The sequence below is a fragment of the Chiloscyllium plagiosum genome, chromosome 12, assembly GCF_004010195.1.
Source record: "Chiloscyllium plagiosum isolate BGI_BamShark_2017 chromosome 12, ASM401019v2, whole genome shotgun sequence".
NCBI classification, from domain to species: Eukaryota; Metazoa; Chordata; class Chondrichthyes; order Orectolobiformes; family Hemiscylliidae; genus Chiloscyllium; species Chiloscyllium plagiosum.
In genome coordinates this window covers 24943473-24964914 of record NC_057721.1, presented here as the reverse complement: position 1 = coordinate 24964914, position 21442 = coordinate 24943473, and the positions used below count along the sequence as shown (strand labels likewise).

The 21442-nt window shown below is 38.5% G+C and overlaps 1 protein-coding gene across 6 annotated transcripts in view; it reads right to left on the bottom strand.

The window, feature by feature from the left end:
- The window catches only part of dmd (dystrophin), a 2012228-nt gene that overhangs the window by 72167 nt on the left and 1918619 nt on the right, over positions 1-21442 (bottom strand). For all 6 annotated transcript variants that reach the window (XM_043700735.1, XM_043700733.1, XM_043700734.1 and 3 more), the window contains 5 exons: positions 20095-20252; positions 13037-13203; positions 10830-10941; positions 6541-6677; positions 1237-1275 (listed from right to left, as the gene is read on the bottom strand). In XM_043700735.1, the coding sequence (XP_043556670.1) occupies positions 1237-1275; positions 6541-6677; positions 10830-10941; positions 13037-13203; positions 20095-20252 (613 nt within the window). The remainder of the gene's footprint in view (positions 1-1236; positions 1276-6540; positions 6678-10829; positions 10942-13036; positions 13204-20094; positions 20253-21442) is intronic.

Genomic DNA, 21442 nt, shown 5'->3' with positions numbered 1-21442 from the left:
ATCAATCTTTTTACTACTTATCTGTTAAAGGTGGATAACCATTTGTGGTTAATTAAAGTAGACACAAGGTCATCAGTATTTCATTTTCATACTAGCATTTTAACTAGGGGATATAGTCATGCAATTTTGAACTATTACTGGGAACTCATCTCAATGTAATTGTTAGCGCAGCTCCAGAAGAAGCTCATTTTACCAATGTAAAAGGGAGTCCAGTGAAGTTCACACAGCAAAGAGGGAGAAGCCTTGAGGAAATTAATGTATTTGTTTTAAGAATCAGCATTGTGAAGGAAAGTATAATGTGAAACTTTGCGCCCTATCAGGGAGTTGACGATCTCCAAAAACCAGTCAATGCTAATAATCAAGCACAGATTCTTATATTCTGTACAAACAATGAAGTAATAAATTGGAATAGACAAATGTGTGAAATGCATGCTGTTGCATCAGCTGATACTCTGATTCATAGATGTAACCTATGGGTTTGGATATTCAATAAAGCATACAAAAGGCAGCCAAAATGATAACAATTTTGTGCTGCCAACTAGAATAAATTTCCACCGGAATGTGTCTCAGTCCTAACCTAATGGTCTTAATTATCGTAGTTTTATGATTTTCTTTGTTTCTCCGCACAAACCATTCTGTAGCCTCACTGACTGAAATTTTCAATTTAGGGAAATTAGTTTTGAAGAATGGTCCCGGGACTCGAAACATTAGCTCTGAATTCTCTTCACAAATGCTACTAGACCTGCAGAGGTTGCCAGCAATTTCTGTTTTAGATAGTGCTGAGGAAATTAAGGTTGAATTTAGGACAATTTTGAGCCCTGAGACCTTCACCAGGAACTGGTCTGAGGTAACTGAAGCCTTTTCATGCATAACCAATGTAGCCCCAGACAAAGGAGAAGTGATTACCACCATTCCAAACTGGCAGTGATTAAACATTTGAGATAAAAGTGTTTAAATGAATGCACCACCTAATTCTCAGAATGGAAGTTATTTTAAGGAACAACATATATTGTATTTGGCATTTGTAACATCTTACCTTTTGAAAGGTTTCAGAATATTACAATAACTGTCTAAAATGCAACTCTTTATGCAAATGCAAACAAATAAAGTCAAGCAAACCATTGTTCTTGGGATCCAAAGTATTTTTTTTAAAAACTGGCTGCAATCATTTGTATATATTTTCAAAATAAATAAATAAACCAAGATGCAGATGTATACATCAGCAGAAGTACTCACTCATAATCTACTGGCCAGAAGTTGATCAGAGTAACAGGACTGCAAGACAAAAATATGGAGATGAAGTAGCAGTTGAAAATCAAGAGAAATGCACAAAATAAGGAGGGAAGAAAGCAGCAGAAAAAACAAAACTGCTATGTGAATGACCATGGGAGCAATATGAAGAAATAATATGCAATGTATGTGCAAAGATATCATGCAATTGCTCTGAAATAGTCACACACAAAAATTAAACTATTGAAAAATATATCCTGCAACAATGCTTAAATTTATTAATTTTAACAGATGTGTGCAAAACTGACAGCAACTCTATCATACTGCCCTCCTCTGAACAATTTCCTCCTTGCTATACTTAAAAGCAATGACTTCTGTTCAGGTTCCATTCCACGGGCAGCAGCAGTTCTACATTACCTTGCTAAAGTAATCATCCTTCATGTGACAAACCAGATAATGAGTGCTGGCAGGCTATTTATCAAGGAAGGTATCACAGCTCAATCTGCTCTGTCCTCACTTAACATCCACAGGTGTGTGCTTTCTAGTAGGAGTCACCAGAAAGCTAGCAGGTGTGAAATCCCTTGGGGGATTTTACTTTTTCTAGTTGAAGACTATAGAGATTAACATGACAGAACAGGGACAGAGTACATAGCAATTTTTGTCTTTATGCCTTAATGCCATAATATGTTCATGTAGTTTTCCACTGACTCTTGAGAAACATTTCAGTGTAATAAGTTAATTAGAAACCTACAGAAATAAATCCAGTGGTAAATACAACTCAAAGAATGAAATTGTTACGTGATGTTTAAAACCTCACAATCTATATTTTTGTTAAAATAAACCGAGGCAAGCAGGACTTATTTTGTCTTTTAATTCAGTTTTTTTACTAGGTTTATGAAGACACCCTCAGAGTGCTTGCGGGATGATTGTGTAAAGATGGAGCAATTAAAATTATTGACACCCCTTTACCAATGAGAACATCTAAACTGTTGCCCACTTTACACATTCAGTGTGCATGAAACATAACTAATATTTACGATAGTGTTGAAGAGCATAACACTACAATTGAAGCTCAAGTACCTTACAGGCCAATGATCATGAATGCATGTGTATTCCATCAATATTACATGGTTAACTATATCTGGATAATTTTCCATGAAAGAAAAATACACTTCTAAAATAAAATCAATTGTAACAGCAAATAAATCAGGAATGAGTAGGTCATTGGATGTGTGGCCTTTCTTCCACCTTGCATAAAAAAGTTATCTTGGATAGTTAACTATGTCCTTTGTTTAAGTAATGTGCTCTGGATATTACTAACAAGTACTAACTTGTGAAAGAAAATAGCAGCACAAAGTCGTTCAGACACTTGTATAATCCAACAGGCATTATTTGGGAAATTACCTCTGCACATAAGGGTTAAAAATGCTGCATCTTTCTTTAGTAATCTACAGAGCCCAATTTCAAAAATATGTACAGTATGTCTCACAAAATCCATTCCTGAGCCTTTGTAATAATCCCAGCAGTATCACTGACATTTACATTCTGCAGATGACAACAGCATTGCAAAATACTGCATCATTTGCTACCTATCTGCTCCCAATCCCCTGGGTACAGTGAAAGAGAAATATGCTGCTCCAAATTTTATTCTGTATCCATAAAAGCAATGCAAAGGAAATACATGGCAGAGCTAATGCATGCTAATGCAGACAAGGAATTTAATAATTTTACAGAAAAAGATGGTTAGAGCGGAGTTAGAGATAGTGCAGGTTTTAGGTTCATTGACAACCATCCTGATTCAACTACTTCTTGTCTTGATTTATATTTTATAATGAAGGGGTCTACAACCTATCAAGAGAATTATTTTCTTACAGCAGTGGTCAGTAATTAATGGCACTGACTATTTAAGTTTCAAGTTGAAAATGATTGCTGACTATTTTACGTTCTGAACATTTCAATATTTGCATAACATTCCTCTCTCTCTGCAGCTTTAAGTGGAGACGTTAAAATAAATCAGCTAATCTCTCCTTTATAATAGTGGACAGGGGAATGCCACACAACTGCATACTGTTCATTTGTTTATATTGCCCAAAGTAATTATCGGCCTTCTCTCATTACCTTTAGTCTGCACAATTAGGAAAATTCCCCCAGGGACATTATTTCCAAAGATCACACCTGGTCATGGAACGAAGCCTTAAGTTTGCAGAGTTGGAGTTTCAGCTTTGACTTTTTTACTTGGCAAGTCAACAAACAATAAACTTGTCTGCAAGCACTGACAAGACAGGCTCAGGAGTTCTTGATGTGCAGGTGGCCTCCATATTCTTTCAACTCGGAATCACCCATTTATTTGTCAGCCCATCACCCCAGTCCAGTGCTGCTACTTCTCTGCTGTAGTTGCTGTTTCAAGTGAACATTCATCATGTAGAAGCTGAGGCAATGAGCTTCAGCAAGCAATAAGATAATGAGAGGCTCCAATCCCAATGTCATCCTGTTATAACAAATACACAGGGTTGCAGTGAGTGACTGGATAGGATTTAGGATTCCAGGTTTTGCCATCAATCCTTAACACAGGGCCAATAAATTCAATAACCTCAAGTGACCAACCTTTCACGTCTGGTCAGCTTACTCCTTACACAGGCCAGAGAGTGAACAGGTCATGCAAGTCCTTTGACCTTACAGCTCAGTTAATTTGCGATCAAATTTCTGCAGTCCGTGTTGTAATGAGATGAGGCAGTTAAATATAGTATTGCAACAATTTACATCCATCTTTTCCTTTATACATTTTGTTCAAATTAATTGTATTAGATAGTTACAGGTTTGACGATTGATTGATCCAAGAATGAGAGAGAACTAATTTTCAATGTAAATGAACAAAGGTTGGACATGAAGTTTATAACAACTTGAAACTAATGAAACCTTGCAGAACATATCGGGTATTCTTTTCATACTTGGGTCATTCCTCTCCAGGTATTTTCTGAATTTGTGCCAAAATTTCTTCAGCTTGGCATTTCTTTGCCTTCTTTGAAAAACCCCTCGTAATGCTAATTGTGATTTCCTTAATCCTCTCTCTCCTGTTGGAGGTTTTCTCTCTGTTATTAAGCTCACAGGTTGGTTATTCTACATAAAGAGCATCACATTAATACAAGTACTAGTTATTGTTGTGCATGTTGCTAAACTTTTAATGTTGTTTTTGGTATCAGGTCAAAGAGATATCCACAGTGCATTTGTCACTACCCCTTGTTCAGTCACTATGATGATCCTTCTGAAAATGTGATGCATCTGAATCAACAGCAGAAATTAAAACATCCAAAAACTAAATTTTGGAAACTATTGAAGTATACCTATGAAAACAAAAGGACCCAGGAACTGCAGGCTTATGGGTTAAGCCACATTTGCAGTACCATGAGTATAGTAAATAAAATGTCACAAGAAACAGATGCGAAGAAAGCCAACGATTTTGAATATCACCCAAACCTGGGAATATTGAACGTTCAAATTTCAGAACAATGAATATTCACTGTTACATTCCACTGGAATTTCACAAATCTAAAATCATCGTAGTGTATCGAAGCTTTAAAAAAGATGCTACGTGTTGTGGTCTTTCAATAGTATTTATAATGATAAAACAAAGTAAATTTCAATGCAATAATTAAGACAATATTTACTTAATGATGGCTGTTTCATATTTATTATTTTAAGTTCTAAATGTTGAAAGTAGCGTGTTGCTGTTTGAAAATCTCAACACGGGCAAGTCCAGCTTATAGTGATTTCAGCTTCCCCACAGAGTGGCAACAAAGGACTTGCACAATTGCAACTACAGTATTTATCTTCTTAATATCCATTACAGAAATTATACTACCCTGTCTATTTCAGATCCTGGAAATATTATTCATTAACAATTTATCCATACATACTTAACTGTCGCAGTATATTTACCAACATCCCAATTTGACGTCAGTGTGCACAAATATTGGAACCCAATTATACATTATTGATCCCTTAGTTATCCAAAATTATCAACTTATACACTATGAAAAATGAATGCAATTTCCTGATAATGGGAAATTATTTTAAACATCAAGCGGCGCACCCTTTCTCAGCTGCTGACATAAGTGATGCTAGGTCGAGAGGGCTAGTTGGATTGGTGGGGGGGGGGGGGGTTGTGGGGGAGCTGGATTCGGTGGATTGACTGTTGTGTTGGCTTGGGTGGTGATCACGTCTGAGGGACATGGTCAAGTTAGAGATGGTAATCAAGTCTGATGGCAATTGGATTGGGATAAGAATTGAGAGTGGCTATAATGTTAGTTAGAAACAGAGAATAACTGCAGGAGTATGCTATTCGGCCTTCTGAGCCTGCACCACCATTCAATTTGATTATGGTGATCATATAATCTCAGTATCCCCACCCAACCTTCTCTCCATCCCCTCTGATCCCTTTAGCTGCAAGTACCTCCTGAATATATCTAATGACCTAGCCCCACAGCTTTCTGTGGGAGACAATTCCACAGGTTCACAATAAATTCTCTCTCATCCCAGTCCTGAATGTCTCTGTATAAGTCTGGTGTGGGAAGTTGGGCTTAATGAGTGAGTTAGGCAGGTCAAAAGTGCTTGGGCGAACACACAATTTGGGAAGTGTTGGCTTCAGAAGGTTTGCGATGCTTAGTTCAGTTCTGTTGATTGATCAGAGTCATGACAGTGATTTAACTGTGCAATTTATGTCCAGGATGAGCATCCAGCCAATCTCACAACAGTCTCTGGCACTAAGCTCAAGGTTGTAGATATTCACTAACAGTATGGACAATGCAAATTAGCTCATTGAAGTTTTAACTTCCTAGATAATTTCAACGCATGCATGTGTCAGGACATCCACAGCATACTGGATGTAAAAACACAGGCTTAACTCCAGGGTTCACAGCTTCAGACATTGACAGATTCGAACCATTGTCTTTTAGCGAAAAAAAAACCGATGGGCTCAGTGAGGACATGCTTTCCTTAGCATTTGGGACAGTAAAAAAAGGAATCCAAATGTGGCCAAAATTTAACTTGTCCAGATTTCGACAATCATTCTAATCCAAAACTTCTGGGAATGCAACTCTACATATCTGGAATGCTTCCAGATTATTTCACCTTAGAAATCTTCAATAGTAATTTGTTTCAACTAAAATATAAATTCACACAGCAACGTAATAAAGTAAAAATAAAAAAGGGGAGGCATAGTAATTTCCCATCAAATGATATTTTTATAGTGCAATTGAGGTCAGAGATCACACTGAAGCATTATGGAAATAAGACCATCAACATGATACTTACGTTTCTAAGTTATCCCCCTCCAGAACTGTCTGAACTGGCAGATATCCCATCCGGGGATGCTTTGCAAAGTATCTCTTTGTACGGAACTTGTTCTTCAATACCTTGGCGAAATCCCGGACATCTTCTCCTGAAGTTGTCTGAGGAAATGGTAACAGTTAGTTATGTTTGCATTAATCCTGCTGGTGGATATCACCATTTGCGGTTTGCACTTTGTTGAGCAATTTTGAATGAGCAACAAAATTAGACAAAAGGGAACATTAGTCTGTAGTCTACTGTATTGTGGAGTTGCTTGACAGTAAAACTTAATGGGGGTGTAACTAACCTGAGCTCTTGATAGTTGTGATGTCAGCTATATCCTTGCACAGGGGTTTTATCTGCCGCCACCAGCACAAAGCTATCTCGTTTTTCCCTGAATACTTCTGATTAGTTTTGCCAAATTGGTTCTGATCATGTGGACTCGTTTCTCTGAGGAATTTGTACTGGGGTGTAAAGTGCATGACCTCAGGGTGGATTCAACCTGCAAAGTAGTTTCATCCAGGCTAGTGTGCTTAGGTTTGTAGTTTCCAAGATTGGTGTGAAACCTTCTGAAGATGGTATGAAAAGTCCAGGGCAAGCAGGCCTTCTAGATTTTGCAGCACAGTATTGTGACCATTCCCTCATGTTGTTAAACCCAACCAACCAGAGTGACTTGAGGTATGGCCAGAAATGGGAAAAGAGAGAGTGTTTGGGGGTTGGGGGTAGAAGAGTGCAGGCATGGACAGGTTTAGAGCTGCTTGGCAGTGTTACGAAAGAGTATAACAGAGAGGAGGTGGCAGTATGATTGAGATTTAGGAAGACCATAACCAGGGACAAGTAGAAGGAAATCCCTGATATTTCTTCAGCCATGTTACTGAACAAAGAGACCTTGGAGTGCAGGTTTGTAGCTCCTTGAAAGTGGAGTCGCAGGTAGGTAGGATAGTGAAGGTGGTGTTTGGTATGCTTTCCTTTATTGGTCAGAGTATTGAGTACAGGAGTTGGGAAGTCATGTTGTGGCTGTACAGGACATTGGTTAGGCCACTGCTGGAATACTGCATGCAATTCACGTCTCCTTCCTATCGGAAAGATGTTGTGAAACTTGAAAGGGTTAGGGGCAACTTTTTCACTGCAGAGGTGGTATGTGTATGAAATGAGCTGCCAGAGGAAGTGGTGGAGGCTGGTACAATTGCAACATTTAAGAGGCATTTGGATGGGTATATGAATAGGAAGGGTTTGGAGGGATATGGGCCGGGTGCTGGCAAGTGGGACGAAATTGGATTGGGATATCTGGTCGGCATGGACGGGTTGGACCGAAGGGTCTGTTTCCATGCTGTACATCTCTTTGACTCTATCTCGAAAACTTTTTAAGTACCGACGTTTAAAATGCTGCACAACTGGAATAAACTACTTAAGTTTGCACAGCAGAGATTTTGCAGATGGATTTTGAAATAGTTGCATATTTAAATTTGTTCAGCTTGATTTTCAGATATCACTAAGTACATTTAAACAATGAGGACCTGTAGATGAGTGGTCGTGCTGCCAATTCAGTTCAGATTCAGGACCTTGCATCCAGAAATTGGTAAAATAAGACACAGAATGCATCCCAGTCCATTCAAATAAGTGATGAAGAACTTGGGTCTCTTCCAAGTATCAGGATGTCCATCATACAAATGCCCTAGATCCACATGTTAAACAATGTCTATGACCAGATTGATGAAATCTTAAGTGTGATAGCATGGACATTTTCTCATCAACCTGTGCAAAGAGGTGGGACAGCTAGGCCTTGAATTGTGGACTCAGGAGGTAGGAAATGATACTTTCCAAATTTCTTCCAAACAGCCTGTTCAGCAATGTTATTATGCATCTGAAGCAGGTGGGACTCTGAGTTCAAAGGGACACTATCACTATGCCACAGGAGTGCTTAAGCATAATAGCGCATCAGCTGTTCCCCTACTCAGAACAGCTGGCAACAGTTAAGACTGGAAGTTATTACACAGGAATATAACAGCTGCTCCTGGAAATGGTCTTGTAATTAAAAAAGGGCAACTGATATCAGAATGAAGGTAGTTTCTGTCAGGACTCACAAACACAATTAATCGTCACACACTAAAATTTAAGATTTTCCATTAAGGGGCATTTTCAATTTTCAAAGCTGTTTACTCTTTTACTGCTACATCAATTTATGTAACCTGTGTAAAATAAACTAGGAACTGTATTTGAATTAGTCAAATTGTACCATGAAGATGAATGAGTGGCCATTGGTGTTAAAACCTTTAAAAGATTATCGATTAAGCACAGTTAGACCTTTTACCTTCTGAAGTATCCCTTGTCCTTTTTTTTTTTAAATGTTAACACAAAAAAAAAACAAAATTAAACAAAGCAATTTTTAGAACAACTGCCTGCACAATGTATTGCTTTGTTTAAAGGTATACTGTGCTCAGGCAGTCAATTCCCAATAAGCATAATTTCCAGATTGGATCAAATACATGGTTTCACAGTTCATTTTCCATGTGCAGTGAGAATGTGATTAAAACAGAATGAAAAATAATTGGATTTTGGTCAGTGCAGTAAAGCAGTACTGAATAGTTTTTAGAAAAAAAAGCTGTAAATGATAAGTTAACAACACAATAATTTGTTGCATGGTTAATGGCAGTAAATGGGATTTACTTGTATTTTTCTGTGTAAATTTCCCCAAATACATGCACAGCATTTTCTAGGATGGACCTCTTCAACAAGTGAGAAAAAAACTTAGTATGAAGGAGGAAGAGGGAGGAGCAGCTGAGAGCTCTCAAACAGGAAACCTGAACTTGCATTTATATTTCAGGCCAACACCATCACATGGTTTTTGATCCAAAACCTTCCTCTGACTTTCTCAATTCTCCATCCACTGCTCAGCATCCCCCTTCCCCCAGTGACACCCCCCACCAAAACACAAACCATTGTAGGTAATGCTGCTGATGTGAGTTAGTGTACAATGGGTGATTGCACACCAGCGGCCTGGTCTAGATCTTTTCTGAATGTTGTTACTATTGAAATCAAAATTCACTCCATTGCATTTCTGCTTGGGTAAAAGGGAAAGAAAGATGGACTTCAATAGTTTTGCAACATTCAATACCCCAAAAGATCTCAGTCTTTCTAACATACAAAACGCTTTTGAAGTGCAGTCATTGTTGTGCACGATCTGATCAGTACCTCACCCTTAGCCCTAACTGAAACATGCATCTTCTTGATGTTCTCGAAACACAAACTTGGGAGTATTCTCTGCTATGGACGTGATCCATCTTTCAGTATAATCACGGCTGATCTTCTTTCTCCCCACACCTATTTAATGCCTTAAAATCTAAATAAAAATCTTTCTTGAATATATTCAGTAACCTGGCCTCTCTTACCTTATGAGTTAGAGGATTTCACAGATTCACTACTCTGTGAAGAAATCTTTCCTCATTTTAGTTCTAAATGTCCTACACCATATTCTGAGATTGTGACTCCTGGTTCTAGATTCTCCAACCATGGGAAACATCCACCCTGCATCTAGTTTCTCCAGCCCTGTTAGAATTTCATTTGTTTAAATCAAATCCCTTCCCATTCTTCTAAATTAGCAAATACAGGTCCAGTCATCCAATCTCTCCTCACAGGACAGTTCAGCCATCAACTTAGTCAATGTCTGCTTCACCCCTTTTTTGGAAAGTACATCCTTTATGTGGTAAGGAGACCAAAACTGCACATAATATTTCAGGTTTTGTTTCATCAAAGTCCTTTACAATTGTGGTAAGACATTACAACTTTTGAATGCCATTATTCTTGCAATGAAGGGCAATATTCCATTTGCCTTCATAACTGTTTCCTATACCTACCTACCAAATTTCATTGACTGGTTTACAAGGACACCTAGATCCCTTTGTACATCCACTGTTCCCAATTTATCACCATTTGAATAATACTTTTCCTTTCTATTTTTCACACCAAAATGTGCAACTTCATATTTAGCCACATTGGGTTGCATCTGCCATGTATTAGCTTGCTCACTCAACTTGTCCAAATCACCATGAAACTTCCTATCCTGCTCCTTGTGAACCCTCTTAGTTTTGTGTCATCAGTAAACTTGGAATTGGTTCCCTCAACCAGCTCATTTACATACAACTGAAAAACTAAACGTTTAGGCTGCGTTGTTTAGTTAAAAGGATACACCCAAAAGGATATAAAACAAAGTGAGAGACACATCCAGGTGTCTCCTTTAAATGAGTTTGCTTTTTAACTTATTTTTCATAACTTACCGGTGTGCAGTATTCCACCATTGGGTAATGCATTTTATGTCCTTTTGCCGTACGACCAGAAAAAAAGCAGCTTTGACAAACATCATAATTAAAGTGCTTTAAACTTCGGTACCTGTATTGAAAAAGTACATAAAGCTGGGTCAAACCAGAGTCCTTGTGTCTCATGAATGCAACATAACCAGCCCAGAACAAAGGGCTGGGAGTCTCATCTCTCTGAATTTACCTTGCATAGATCAGAGCTGCTGAATACCACTTAAACCATTCTGGATAACATCAGTTAATCCAGATCGAATTGTAAATCATACTATCAACCAGTTTCATCGAATACTATGTTTATCACTGATCCACTGGGGAGTTTTTGAAATGAATAGCTTGTAGTTATACTGTACATACTCATGGTTCATTCAAGTGAAAGGAAATCCTTCTACTTTCCAAACAAACAAAAACCCTGTAAACAGCAGCAGACCTAGTTTTCTGCAAAAGTTCTCAGTGTAACACGAAGATCACCATTATTTAGCACCCAGATTCCTACAGTTCACTCTCGACCTCCTCGTCTTCCCTTTCACGTTTGAGCCTACTTTTAAATTTTCAGTCTACAGTCTGTACTTTTTAAATTTATAACAAACTGTTGTCAAAGTTTAATAAACACTACCAAGGCATCAGTTACCATACATTGCTGCCTTTTCCAAGTGGTAATAGTGAGTTGTAAACTGCTGGATTACTTTTGATGGTTTCTCCCAATGGAGTCATGGAATTTGCAGATTTTGATTAAAAAATGAAAAATAAAGAATTAAATAATAGTAATGAAATTCACTGGTGAGGGAAAGAGAAAATTTGCTGAAGGCAATGATTTATAGCATTGTATGGGACTTCATTCCAGGACTTTTGTATTAAGGTGGCTCTGAATTTGTAAATGGCAGAACTCAGCAGTGCTTAAGTTTGGAGATGACAAATGAGAGAGAGAGAGAGCGAGCGAGCGAAAGAGAGAGAGAGAGAGAGAGAGAGAGCGAGCGAAGACAGAGCGAGAGAAAGAAAGAGAGAGGAAGAGAGAGAGAGAGAGATGGAGAGAGAGCGAGTGAGCGAGAAAGACTGCAATGTTTAATGACCTCAACCTGGAGTGAGTCATTACTTTGTTGAGTCATCTATTACAATCCATTGACTTCCTTTTAACACGTCAAAAATTGAACAGCATGAAAATATCAATGATCAATAATGTCTGCATTTTCAGTGACTGATAAATTGACTTCCATATTAGTGCATAGGAATCCCTCTGGTGCAATTTTGTTATAGGCACTTGAAGGCAAGTTGTTTGATATTGTCCTAAGAGGGTATCTGGGTGCTTCAACACTGAAGTATCAAAGTGAAAGTCCAAGTCAGAATTTGGCTATTGTAAACAATGTTTTTCAATTCATGGCTTGCAAGACCTCTTGCACTTTCTGAAAAATGTTTTTCTGTGATTATATCCTCGCTGGGAGACTGAATGGACATTTGTCTGATCACAAAGTCTGGTTCCCCCAAAGTTCAAGAACCAGAGATATAACCTTAGGTTGCTCCACACAATTAAGATGTTCATTGAAGACACATAGCAGTTTAAAAATGACAGCACAAGTTTGTTTGTAAAGTAAAATTTCAGCTACTGGAACTGTGAATAAGGGTTAGAGTGATTGCAAAGAGGTTGCGACAAAGAAGTCCCAAAATTTCTGCAACTTCCACAAAACCATTGTTTTGTGCGCAACAACACCAGTTCGTTTCCTAGGCTCATTTTCAAATACAGAATTACAGTGTCCTTAATGTACAACAAAAATGCATATCAAGCAGCCACATTTCTATTGTCATTTTCCTCTCATTATTTCAAATTAATCTATATTTTGGTATATATATTTCCAATGGCACTTCTGGTGGTGGGTGCTGGGACTGCAGCATAGCATTAGAACCTCCACTGTCCAAGTTCTTCAAACCACATAAATAGGCAGGATATCTCAGACTATTTTGTTATTATTTCTACAATAGTGTTGAAATGAAGAAATAAAAATCCCCCTAATTTTACATGGATAAAATAATGTCCTTCCCACCTGCAAATTAAAAGATATGAATTTTTTAGAATCGAACCAAAAAAAATGAACAAAACATTATTGGGCAGTAATGCTCGAAAGATCAACTTTCATACGATTTCAGTTAGGCTGTAATATTAGACTACATATGTGTACCTGAATCCAATGATAGGACATTCCTTGCAGATATTGCACTTGGCTTGGTGTTTAGCAGTCTCTGCTGCTGCTACTCGGTGAAGTACTGGCATCCATACCATGGACTGCGGCTCCAACCTCATCCAATCTAAGAACAAAGCTGCCTCAATCTCTGGCTTGTTGTTGGCCTTAAGTGTGGAAAGGAGGAGAAATTCGAACAGTGAGCGCTGTGTATTTGGGAAATTAAGCCAGTGTTGGCTCAAAGCTTTGTATATTGTTACAGAATCTCTACAGGTAGAGGCTGTTTGGCCCATCAAGTTTGCACTGACCCTCCAAACAGCTTCCAACCCCAGACCGACTGACTGCCTCTCCCCAAAACCCTACTTTAACAATGGCTAAATTCACCTTACCTGCACATCTTTGGACTGTGGGAGGAAACCAGAGCACCCCGCAGAAACCCACATAGACATGGGGAGAATATGAAAACTCCACACAGACAGTTGCCCGACGTTAGAATCAAACCTGGGAAACTAGCCAACCACTGTGCTGCCCTTAAACGATGAAAAATTCATTCCCGGGTGACCTTGAACCAGCAGCCTTCTGGTTAACGGCCAATCATATATTCTTGAGTCATAAAAAGATAAAGCTTAGGAACAACTAAGTGGTTTCTATATCAAAACAAACAGTTAACAGCTTGTTTGTCTTTCTTTATAAATTACACTGGAAATAGAGTAAAGTTGAAGGTAACTCTGTAGTCGATACCAAAGGCAGTTATTCAGAGCATGAATGTGATCTTCATGGCTGCTGAGAATATGGACCAAATGGACAGGTTCTATTGATTTTTCTTAGCAGAACTTAGCACCAACTTCCTTCTGAAAGAAAGTTAAAAATACTTGCACCAATCCCAAGTGTCCAGCTATACCTGTTAAACAGCAAAGCAAAACCATGTATCTCGAACACATTGCTTACTAATGGAGATTAGAGGACCTGAAGGTGGTCATACCTGTTGTATTTTCGCGCCATAAAAAAACTAACCTTACTTTTATGCAATATTCTGAAGCCTCGCCAATTCAAGCATTAACACCACGAATCATCATGCACCCTTCACTGGAGATTTAATCAAATCCCTACAGTATGAATGCAGTCCATGCAGCCCATCAAGTTCACACTATCCCTCCTCAGATCATCCCACCCAGACGCAGCCCCTATCCTATCCCTGTATTTCCCATGGCTAATCTACCTAACTTAGGTAGATTTGTGGACATGACGACCACAAGACCACATGACATAGGAACAGAAATTAGCCCATTGAGTCTGCTCCACCATTCAATCATAAGTTTCTCAACCCCATTCTCCCACTTTCTCCCCATAACCCTTATACTCAAGAACCTATCTCTATCTTAAATATACTCAATGACCTGGCCTCCACATCCTTCTGTGGCACGGAATTCCATAGATTCACCACTCTCTAGCTGAAGAAGTTTAGCACGATGGGCAATTTTGTATGCCCAATTCACCTAACATTCACATCTTTAGATCTCTCATGTTGTATACTGGAAATCACTGAAAAAAAAACAAACACACTTCTGACTGCACTGTGATCTTAAAAGAAAGCTTTTCAAATGGCAATGTATAAATTTGAATCTATGCTTTGGGCGACAGACTTGATTTGGGAAACGGTGCGAAGTGGACTGTTTTGTACTGGTGGATTGCAATGGAACTGAAAATCATGCATTGTGACTAACAGGCAACTGGACATATTCCACCAGTTTTATGCCTACACAATAACAAATTTCTACTCACCAAGTTTTATTGCAAACATTCAGGTTAATAAACAAATTACATAAATGGACAATTTTGACTTTAACAGCGTAAAATAAGCAACAGTGACCCGACTGCCCGTTTTATATCTCCCCTGACCTTTATTTTCATTAAAGTTGGAGTAAAGAAGTAAAAATTGGGAAAATCTCTAAAACAGGCTGCTGATTTGTTGTTTTACACAACTACACGAAAGTCAAAATTACTCCTGCTGTTTCAGTAAATTACAGAGAGCAGCAGTGACTTGGTGCTGGTCTGTGCTAAGTTATCCAATTTTAACTATAGTAAGGTTGGATTTCAAGACACGTTAATTAGCACAAAATAAATCAGGTTGAGATCCAACCTTGATGAAAAGAATACATATGCTGGAAATGTGAACTGAACAGAAATATTTGAAAAATATGACACACGTTCGATCAAAGGATAACAGATTTTTAATGGCTTTACTAATTATTTTTAGTCATTTGTGTATCTGTGTGGGATGGATAAGTGCTATCAAAGTTACTAGAAAATAAATGAGAAAGCACACTTTCAAAATTTGAAGCTTTCAAACAGTGCCTGGAACACTTCAAGTCACTGTGGTAATACTACAGCATAGATAAGGTCACAAGTGAATAGCAAATCAGTTGCTCGAGTGATATCTTCACTAATCTCTTCCTATTCGAATTTTGTGGACTTTTAAGATTGGAAGAGGATTGGAAGTATTGATTTCAGTTCTGTAGATGATCCTGAGGCTTCACGATGCAGTTCCACATATAGAACAGGTTCGAAAGACTGAATGGCTTACTTCTGATCCTCTTACAATCCCAAATGGTTCATGAAGATCAAAACCTTTGTTACCTTGTGGAATGGAAGAAGTTGGAAAAATTTGCCAATACACTGACTGTGGCAGCTGACATAATATTAATTGGGTTACTATGGATGCAACACCTGTCCAAAGATATAGCTTGTTTCTTTGTCCAAACAACAAATCAACTTGAAATGCCTCTTGAATGTTCTTTTTTAAAAGAAAAACTGCATGCATGCATTTGTGCCTGCAGCTTTTCATATTAACAACCACAGGGATTTGGAATTAATGAATGCACTTGGTCAGTGAACACAATTTCATGCTAAATGCATTTTATATCTGAGAGGATTTCAGTGTAATTTTATTTTACATTTCTTAAAGCATTTGGTAAGAAGCTTACATATTGCTGCACAGTTTGGACCTCAGAGTAAGTGCTGTAATCTGTGTAATCCTCGTCTATCAAAACCATGGGCTCAGATACTGCAGCAGGATAGTTTTACAGTGTGAAAGTATTATAAGACTATTTTCATTTCCTATAATTAAAAACTAAAATTACTTGAAGAGACATCTAATATTTTAATGAAATAATGTATGCACTCAGTTTCTTTGTCGAAATAACTATTCTTTACATCTGACTCCTTAAGGTAAGTATCAGCAAGCCATTCAAATACAAAGTCATAGCATCATACAGCACAGAAGCAGACCTTTTGGTCCAACTTGTCCCTGCCGACTAGGTTTCCAAGCTGAACCAGTCACATTTGCCAGCGTTTGGTCCATATTCCTCTAAATCTTTTTTCTATTCAAGTGCCTGTCTGAATGTACTTCAAATGTTGTAATTGTACTCGCCTCTACCACTTCCTCTGGCAGCTCGTTCTGTACACATACCACCCTCTGCATTAAAAAGTTGCCCCTCAGGTCTCTCTTAAATCTTCCCCCTCTCACCTCAAGGCATGCCCTCTACCTTTGGACTTCTCCACCCTTGGAAAAAGACCTTGGCTGTTCACTCTAAATATGCCCTTCATGATTTTTTTAACCCTCCCTAAGGTCACCCTTCAGCCTCCGATTCTCCAGGGAAAAGAGTCCCAGTCTGTCTCATTTGTTATCTGCACACGCACACCTTCCAGAAATTTTTCCCCATTACAGACCAGGGCTCTTGAAGCTGTTATTTTTCTGCTTCAACCTTTGTTGCGAGACTAGCAGTTCAATCGAGGTGCATATGGTCTATTATTACTCACAAAGCTGTCAATGGTAGTACGTAGTACAATACATCCACACTTTTTGAATCCCGTTTTAAATCATTTTAAATCATTTTTACTGAGCATATGTTAGTTAATGAAGAATTTGCATTTAGGATTGGGAGCTTCATTTTAGCACATTTTTGCATTGAGCATGATATAGGGTCACGTGACCTCATTGGTGCTACTTTGAAGTGGTCTCGTTCTGAACTTCCCAGTGGCTGTCAACCCTCCTACTGGTCAACCCCTCCTGTTTGTCACCTCTCAACTTTCAGATCATTTTTCCAACTCAAAGCTGATCTCATTCTCGTGGCTACATCCTGCTTCTCACCACTGATCTCCCAAGTCCTTGTTCACAGGAAGGGTTTAGGAGAGGGACGTAGCAACTGGGAGTATTGGGGAACATGATCAATGGAGAATCAGAGGGGAAAGGGAGAAGCAATGCGTGGGAGAGACGAAGAATCGAAGGAGTGGCAAGAGCGAGAAATGAGAGTGGGGATTAAGTTGAAAGAGACAAGATTAGAGTGGTGCTGGAAAAGCACAGCAGGTGAGGCAGCATCTGACGAGCAGGAAAATCAACGTTTCGGGCAGGAGTCCTTCCTGATGAAGGGCTCCTGCCCGAAACGTCGATTTTCCTGTTCTTCGGATGCTGCCTGACCTGCTGTGCTTTTCCAGTACCACTCTAATTTTATCTCTGATCTCCAGCAGCTGCAGTTCTCACTTTCGCCTATTAAGTTGAAAGAGTTAATATTTTTACTTTAGGTTTTTAAAGTTATCTTAAATTATTTGATAATTTAAGATATTTAGCAATGTACAATATTGATACTTTTTCTGACAGGACAGGTTCTGCAGAACCTAACTTCCAGTTTTTACATTGAATGTAATAGGAAAATCTGTTTAAATTATCACTGTTTCATTTAAAGTAACAATTTAAGTGAGGAATTGCTTCATTTTGCTGTGAGGCAAAGTAATATTCAAAAGAGCAATGATCTACAGTTTTACAACTTTGGGAACACTCCCTACTCTTGTCATACACTTTGTTGAGTGAAGGAAGTTGCAAGCTGTAATCCTTAAGGATATTGGGCTCATAGAAAAGACCTTTAAGAGTGCTAATCATTCTTTTGCTGACATTTATGGTGGAAGGCATTGTTGGGTCATTTGGAACAGAATGTGTCAAGGATAAATGGCAGTCTGAGTGCTTTTGTTAAGAATGGACTCTTCAGACAGCAGACATTTGCACTACCATGAGAAGGTCTCACTGCTAAATAAACGAACATCTGTTACTATGGCAGGCAATAGCCACCAATGTCATTTATTGCTCCTAAAGGGTCCCACTTGACAATGTGTACGTATGGATCGTGAACAGTGCCAACTGGTCTAGTGTTTACAAAATTGCTGACTAAAGAACACAGAGTGATTGGATGTCAACATTTACACTCAAAGTCAAATACATGAGCATTAGTCTTTATTACTCTTTCGTAGTCGAGAGATAAATGAGACAGCGAGAGAACGAAAAAGTTGTCCTTCAAGAAGACTAAGACCTGGGAAAAGTAAACTGAAGTGCACTGCAACATCTGAATTCTGTTCATTGAAGGTGATCTTGCTGGACTTAAATTTGATGCATGTACTAGTTTTTCTCAAATGGCTAATGGAAAAAGCATCACCTGAACTCAAACCCCCTGATCTTCTGCTTAATCTAAATCTGGTTCTGTATAGTTTGGGTGCAACAGTTGTTAGTTAGGAAGCAGACTTGAATCAAATTATTTTCATTATGTGAGAATGCATGGCAGGGACTAATACAACTTTTTTAATTACCCACTGCAGCACTTCCAATAATTTTGTGAAAGTATTTGGATTCACACTGAATTTTAAAGGAAGACTTGAATTCATATTGCACTTTTTATGATCACTGGATATCACAACATGCTTTGCAGCATTTGGTGAAATAACTTCCTTCCTTACACCACCACCAATATCAGAAACTAGACAATCAGGGCCATGTAAAATTGGAAATTAATGCCACTGATTCTGTTTATGTATTTAAAAACCCAGACCTTTGCTTCTTTTACAAAGAAATGTGACAAGAGTTTATACTTGTTTTGAAAATGTTACTAGTAAAATCAGAATCAGCAGCATAATTTGGCATTACACAACAGAAACATTCAATTCGAGAGTAAATAAACATGTCACGGCTTTTATTTGACTTCAAACAAGTTGGTTCATCACAAATCTGCCACATCTCATCTCCAATGTCAAGTTCAGAACTTGGTTCCTCGACAGAAGTTAGGGGTTTACATCAAGTATTTTACAAGAGATTCAAATGATAAGGAAACTTTGAGGAATGTTATGAGACCTCAAAAATGTGCACTCAATAGCATCTTCCTTTTTATGTGTTCCCTTTACATTTCTGCTTTGAAGAATGATCCTTACTCAAAACACCTGTCTGTTATCTGTACAGATGCTTATAGACCTGCTGGGTGCGCTTGGCACTGTGTGTTTTTATTCATTGTGCAACTGTTTGTTAAGTACTTTAAGAAGCCAGGCAGCAGATATCTTTTAAAAGCATCTTTGGTTTTGGACAGATGAGGTGAACTCATGAAACAAGCAGCAGCCAGATGGTTTGTTATTGTGACTAGTTATCCGACTGACAGAGCTACCTTGAAGTTGAATAGGGTAAATCTGCCTTCAACTTCTCAAACCCCATAATACCTTTGTGCTGTTTTCTGCATGCTTACTGAGCTATGAGATGTTTTGGTAACTTTGACATGAAGTAGAGTGAGGGGAACTTCACATGGATCATAGAACCAGTTGAGCTGAGTGACTTCACAGAATCACTACAGTGTGGAAGTTGGCCATTCAGCCCATCGGGTCGACACCCAGACCCAATCCACTTACCCTATCTCTGTAACCCTGCATTTCCTTTGGCTAACTCACCTAGCCTGCAGGTCCCTGGACACTATGGACAATTTAGCATGGCTGATTAACCTAGCCTCTACATCTTTGGGACTGCGGGAGGGAACTGGAGCACCCGAAGGAAACCCACACAGACACAAGGAGAATGTACAAACTCCACACAGTTGGTCGCCTGAGGCTGGAATTGAAACCAGGTTCCCATGGCACTGTGAGGCGCCAGTGCTAAACACTGAGCCAATACTACACAGTGTAACTTATGCATTAGATTTAAATCTTTTCAGTTCACTGCTGGAAACATATTCTTGACTAAAGCAATATATACTTACAAATTGGAAGCAGCTTCGAACGCTGGGTTCAATATTACTGCCTCCAAATGATGCAACCTCTCCCAGCTGGCGTGGAATCTGAATTGCGTCATGCAATAGAAGCCCTAGCCTGCGCTGATCACAGAATCCAGTGGGACTCGCCACTTGCTTGAACAGATCTGCAAAAAAAACCCACCATCTATTAAGTAAAGATAAAATGTAAAGATGTGCTATCGGGCACTACATTACAGGAACAGAGCATCAACACAATAAATGCCATTAATCCCTTTCTACATGGACAAAATTAATTTAGATCAAATTGAAATGAACTGTTTATTCAAATGAAACAACCCCTATGTAAACTGTGCAGCACAGCACAACTTGGATTAAACCCTAGATCCACTCGTGCAATTCCCTTATGTAAAGCATATGATAGATTCTTGGTGTGAACTAACTTCATGAATTCCAGCCAATTGTGGCTACGGGAACACCACCATTCATACTTTAGTACCAACAATTTAAAGAATGAAAATGAAGAAATAACTTACATTCATGACCTTAGGCCTTCCCAAAGTGATTGAAAGCTAATGATTCACTTTCTGAGGCAAACTTGGAAGCCTATTTCCCCAGCAGATAAACAACCAATTATCTTGCTTCAATATTGTCAGTAGAAGGATAAATAGTAATCAGACATCAGAAGAACTCCTGCACTACTTTTCAATCTCAGTACCTATATCTTTCCTATTGAAGTGAACAGACAGACAGGCCTTGGTTTAATGTATCATCCAGACTATCATTTCCAAAAAAAAAATGCAGCAATCGATGAGAACCTGCACTGAATTTGAACATTGCAAATTAGAGGTGGCATTGTTTCCACGGCATGCTGACATTAAGCACAAGTGTACAGTGAATCTATGTTTTGCAAGTCATTTTAATGCAGCTTCAGTGTAGAGTGAATCTGTTTTGCAAGTAATTTTAACGCAGCTTCATTATGTAAAAAAATCTGTTTCTATCATAGTTTCATCCGTATAACTCCATTATCCCTATGCTTTATTTTTATGATTTGAGTGTTGTCATATTTTCAGTACCATACCGTCTGTATGGGTAATTCAGATTTGGGCAGTTTGCTGCCACCAATCCTCTTTTTTTCTTCTTTATTGTATCTAGTGTTTACCTCATTATTGGTGGTAGAGGACAGAAAGCAAACAATTGAGGCACTTTCTGCACATAACAAGGTAGTTTATTGGATGAAGGCAATAGATACAATTTATATTAACTTGCTAGGCATAATTACGGAGGACTCCCAGGAGTTATACAGAGTACCTCTGCAGACTCAACTGTCTCCACCCAAAAACTCCAAGACATCTGG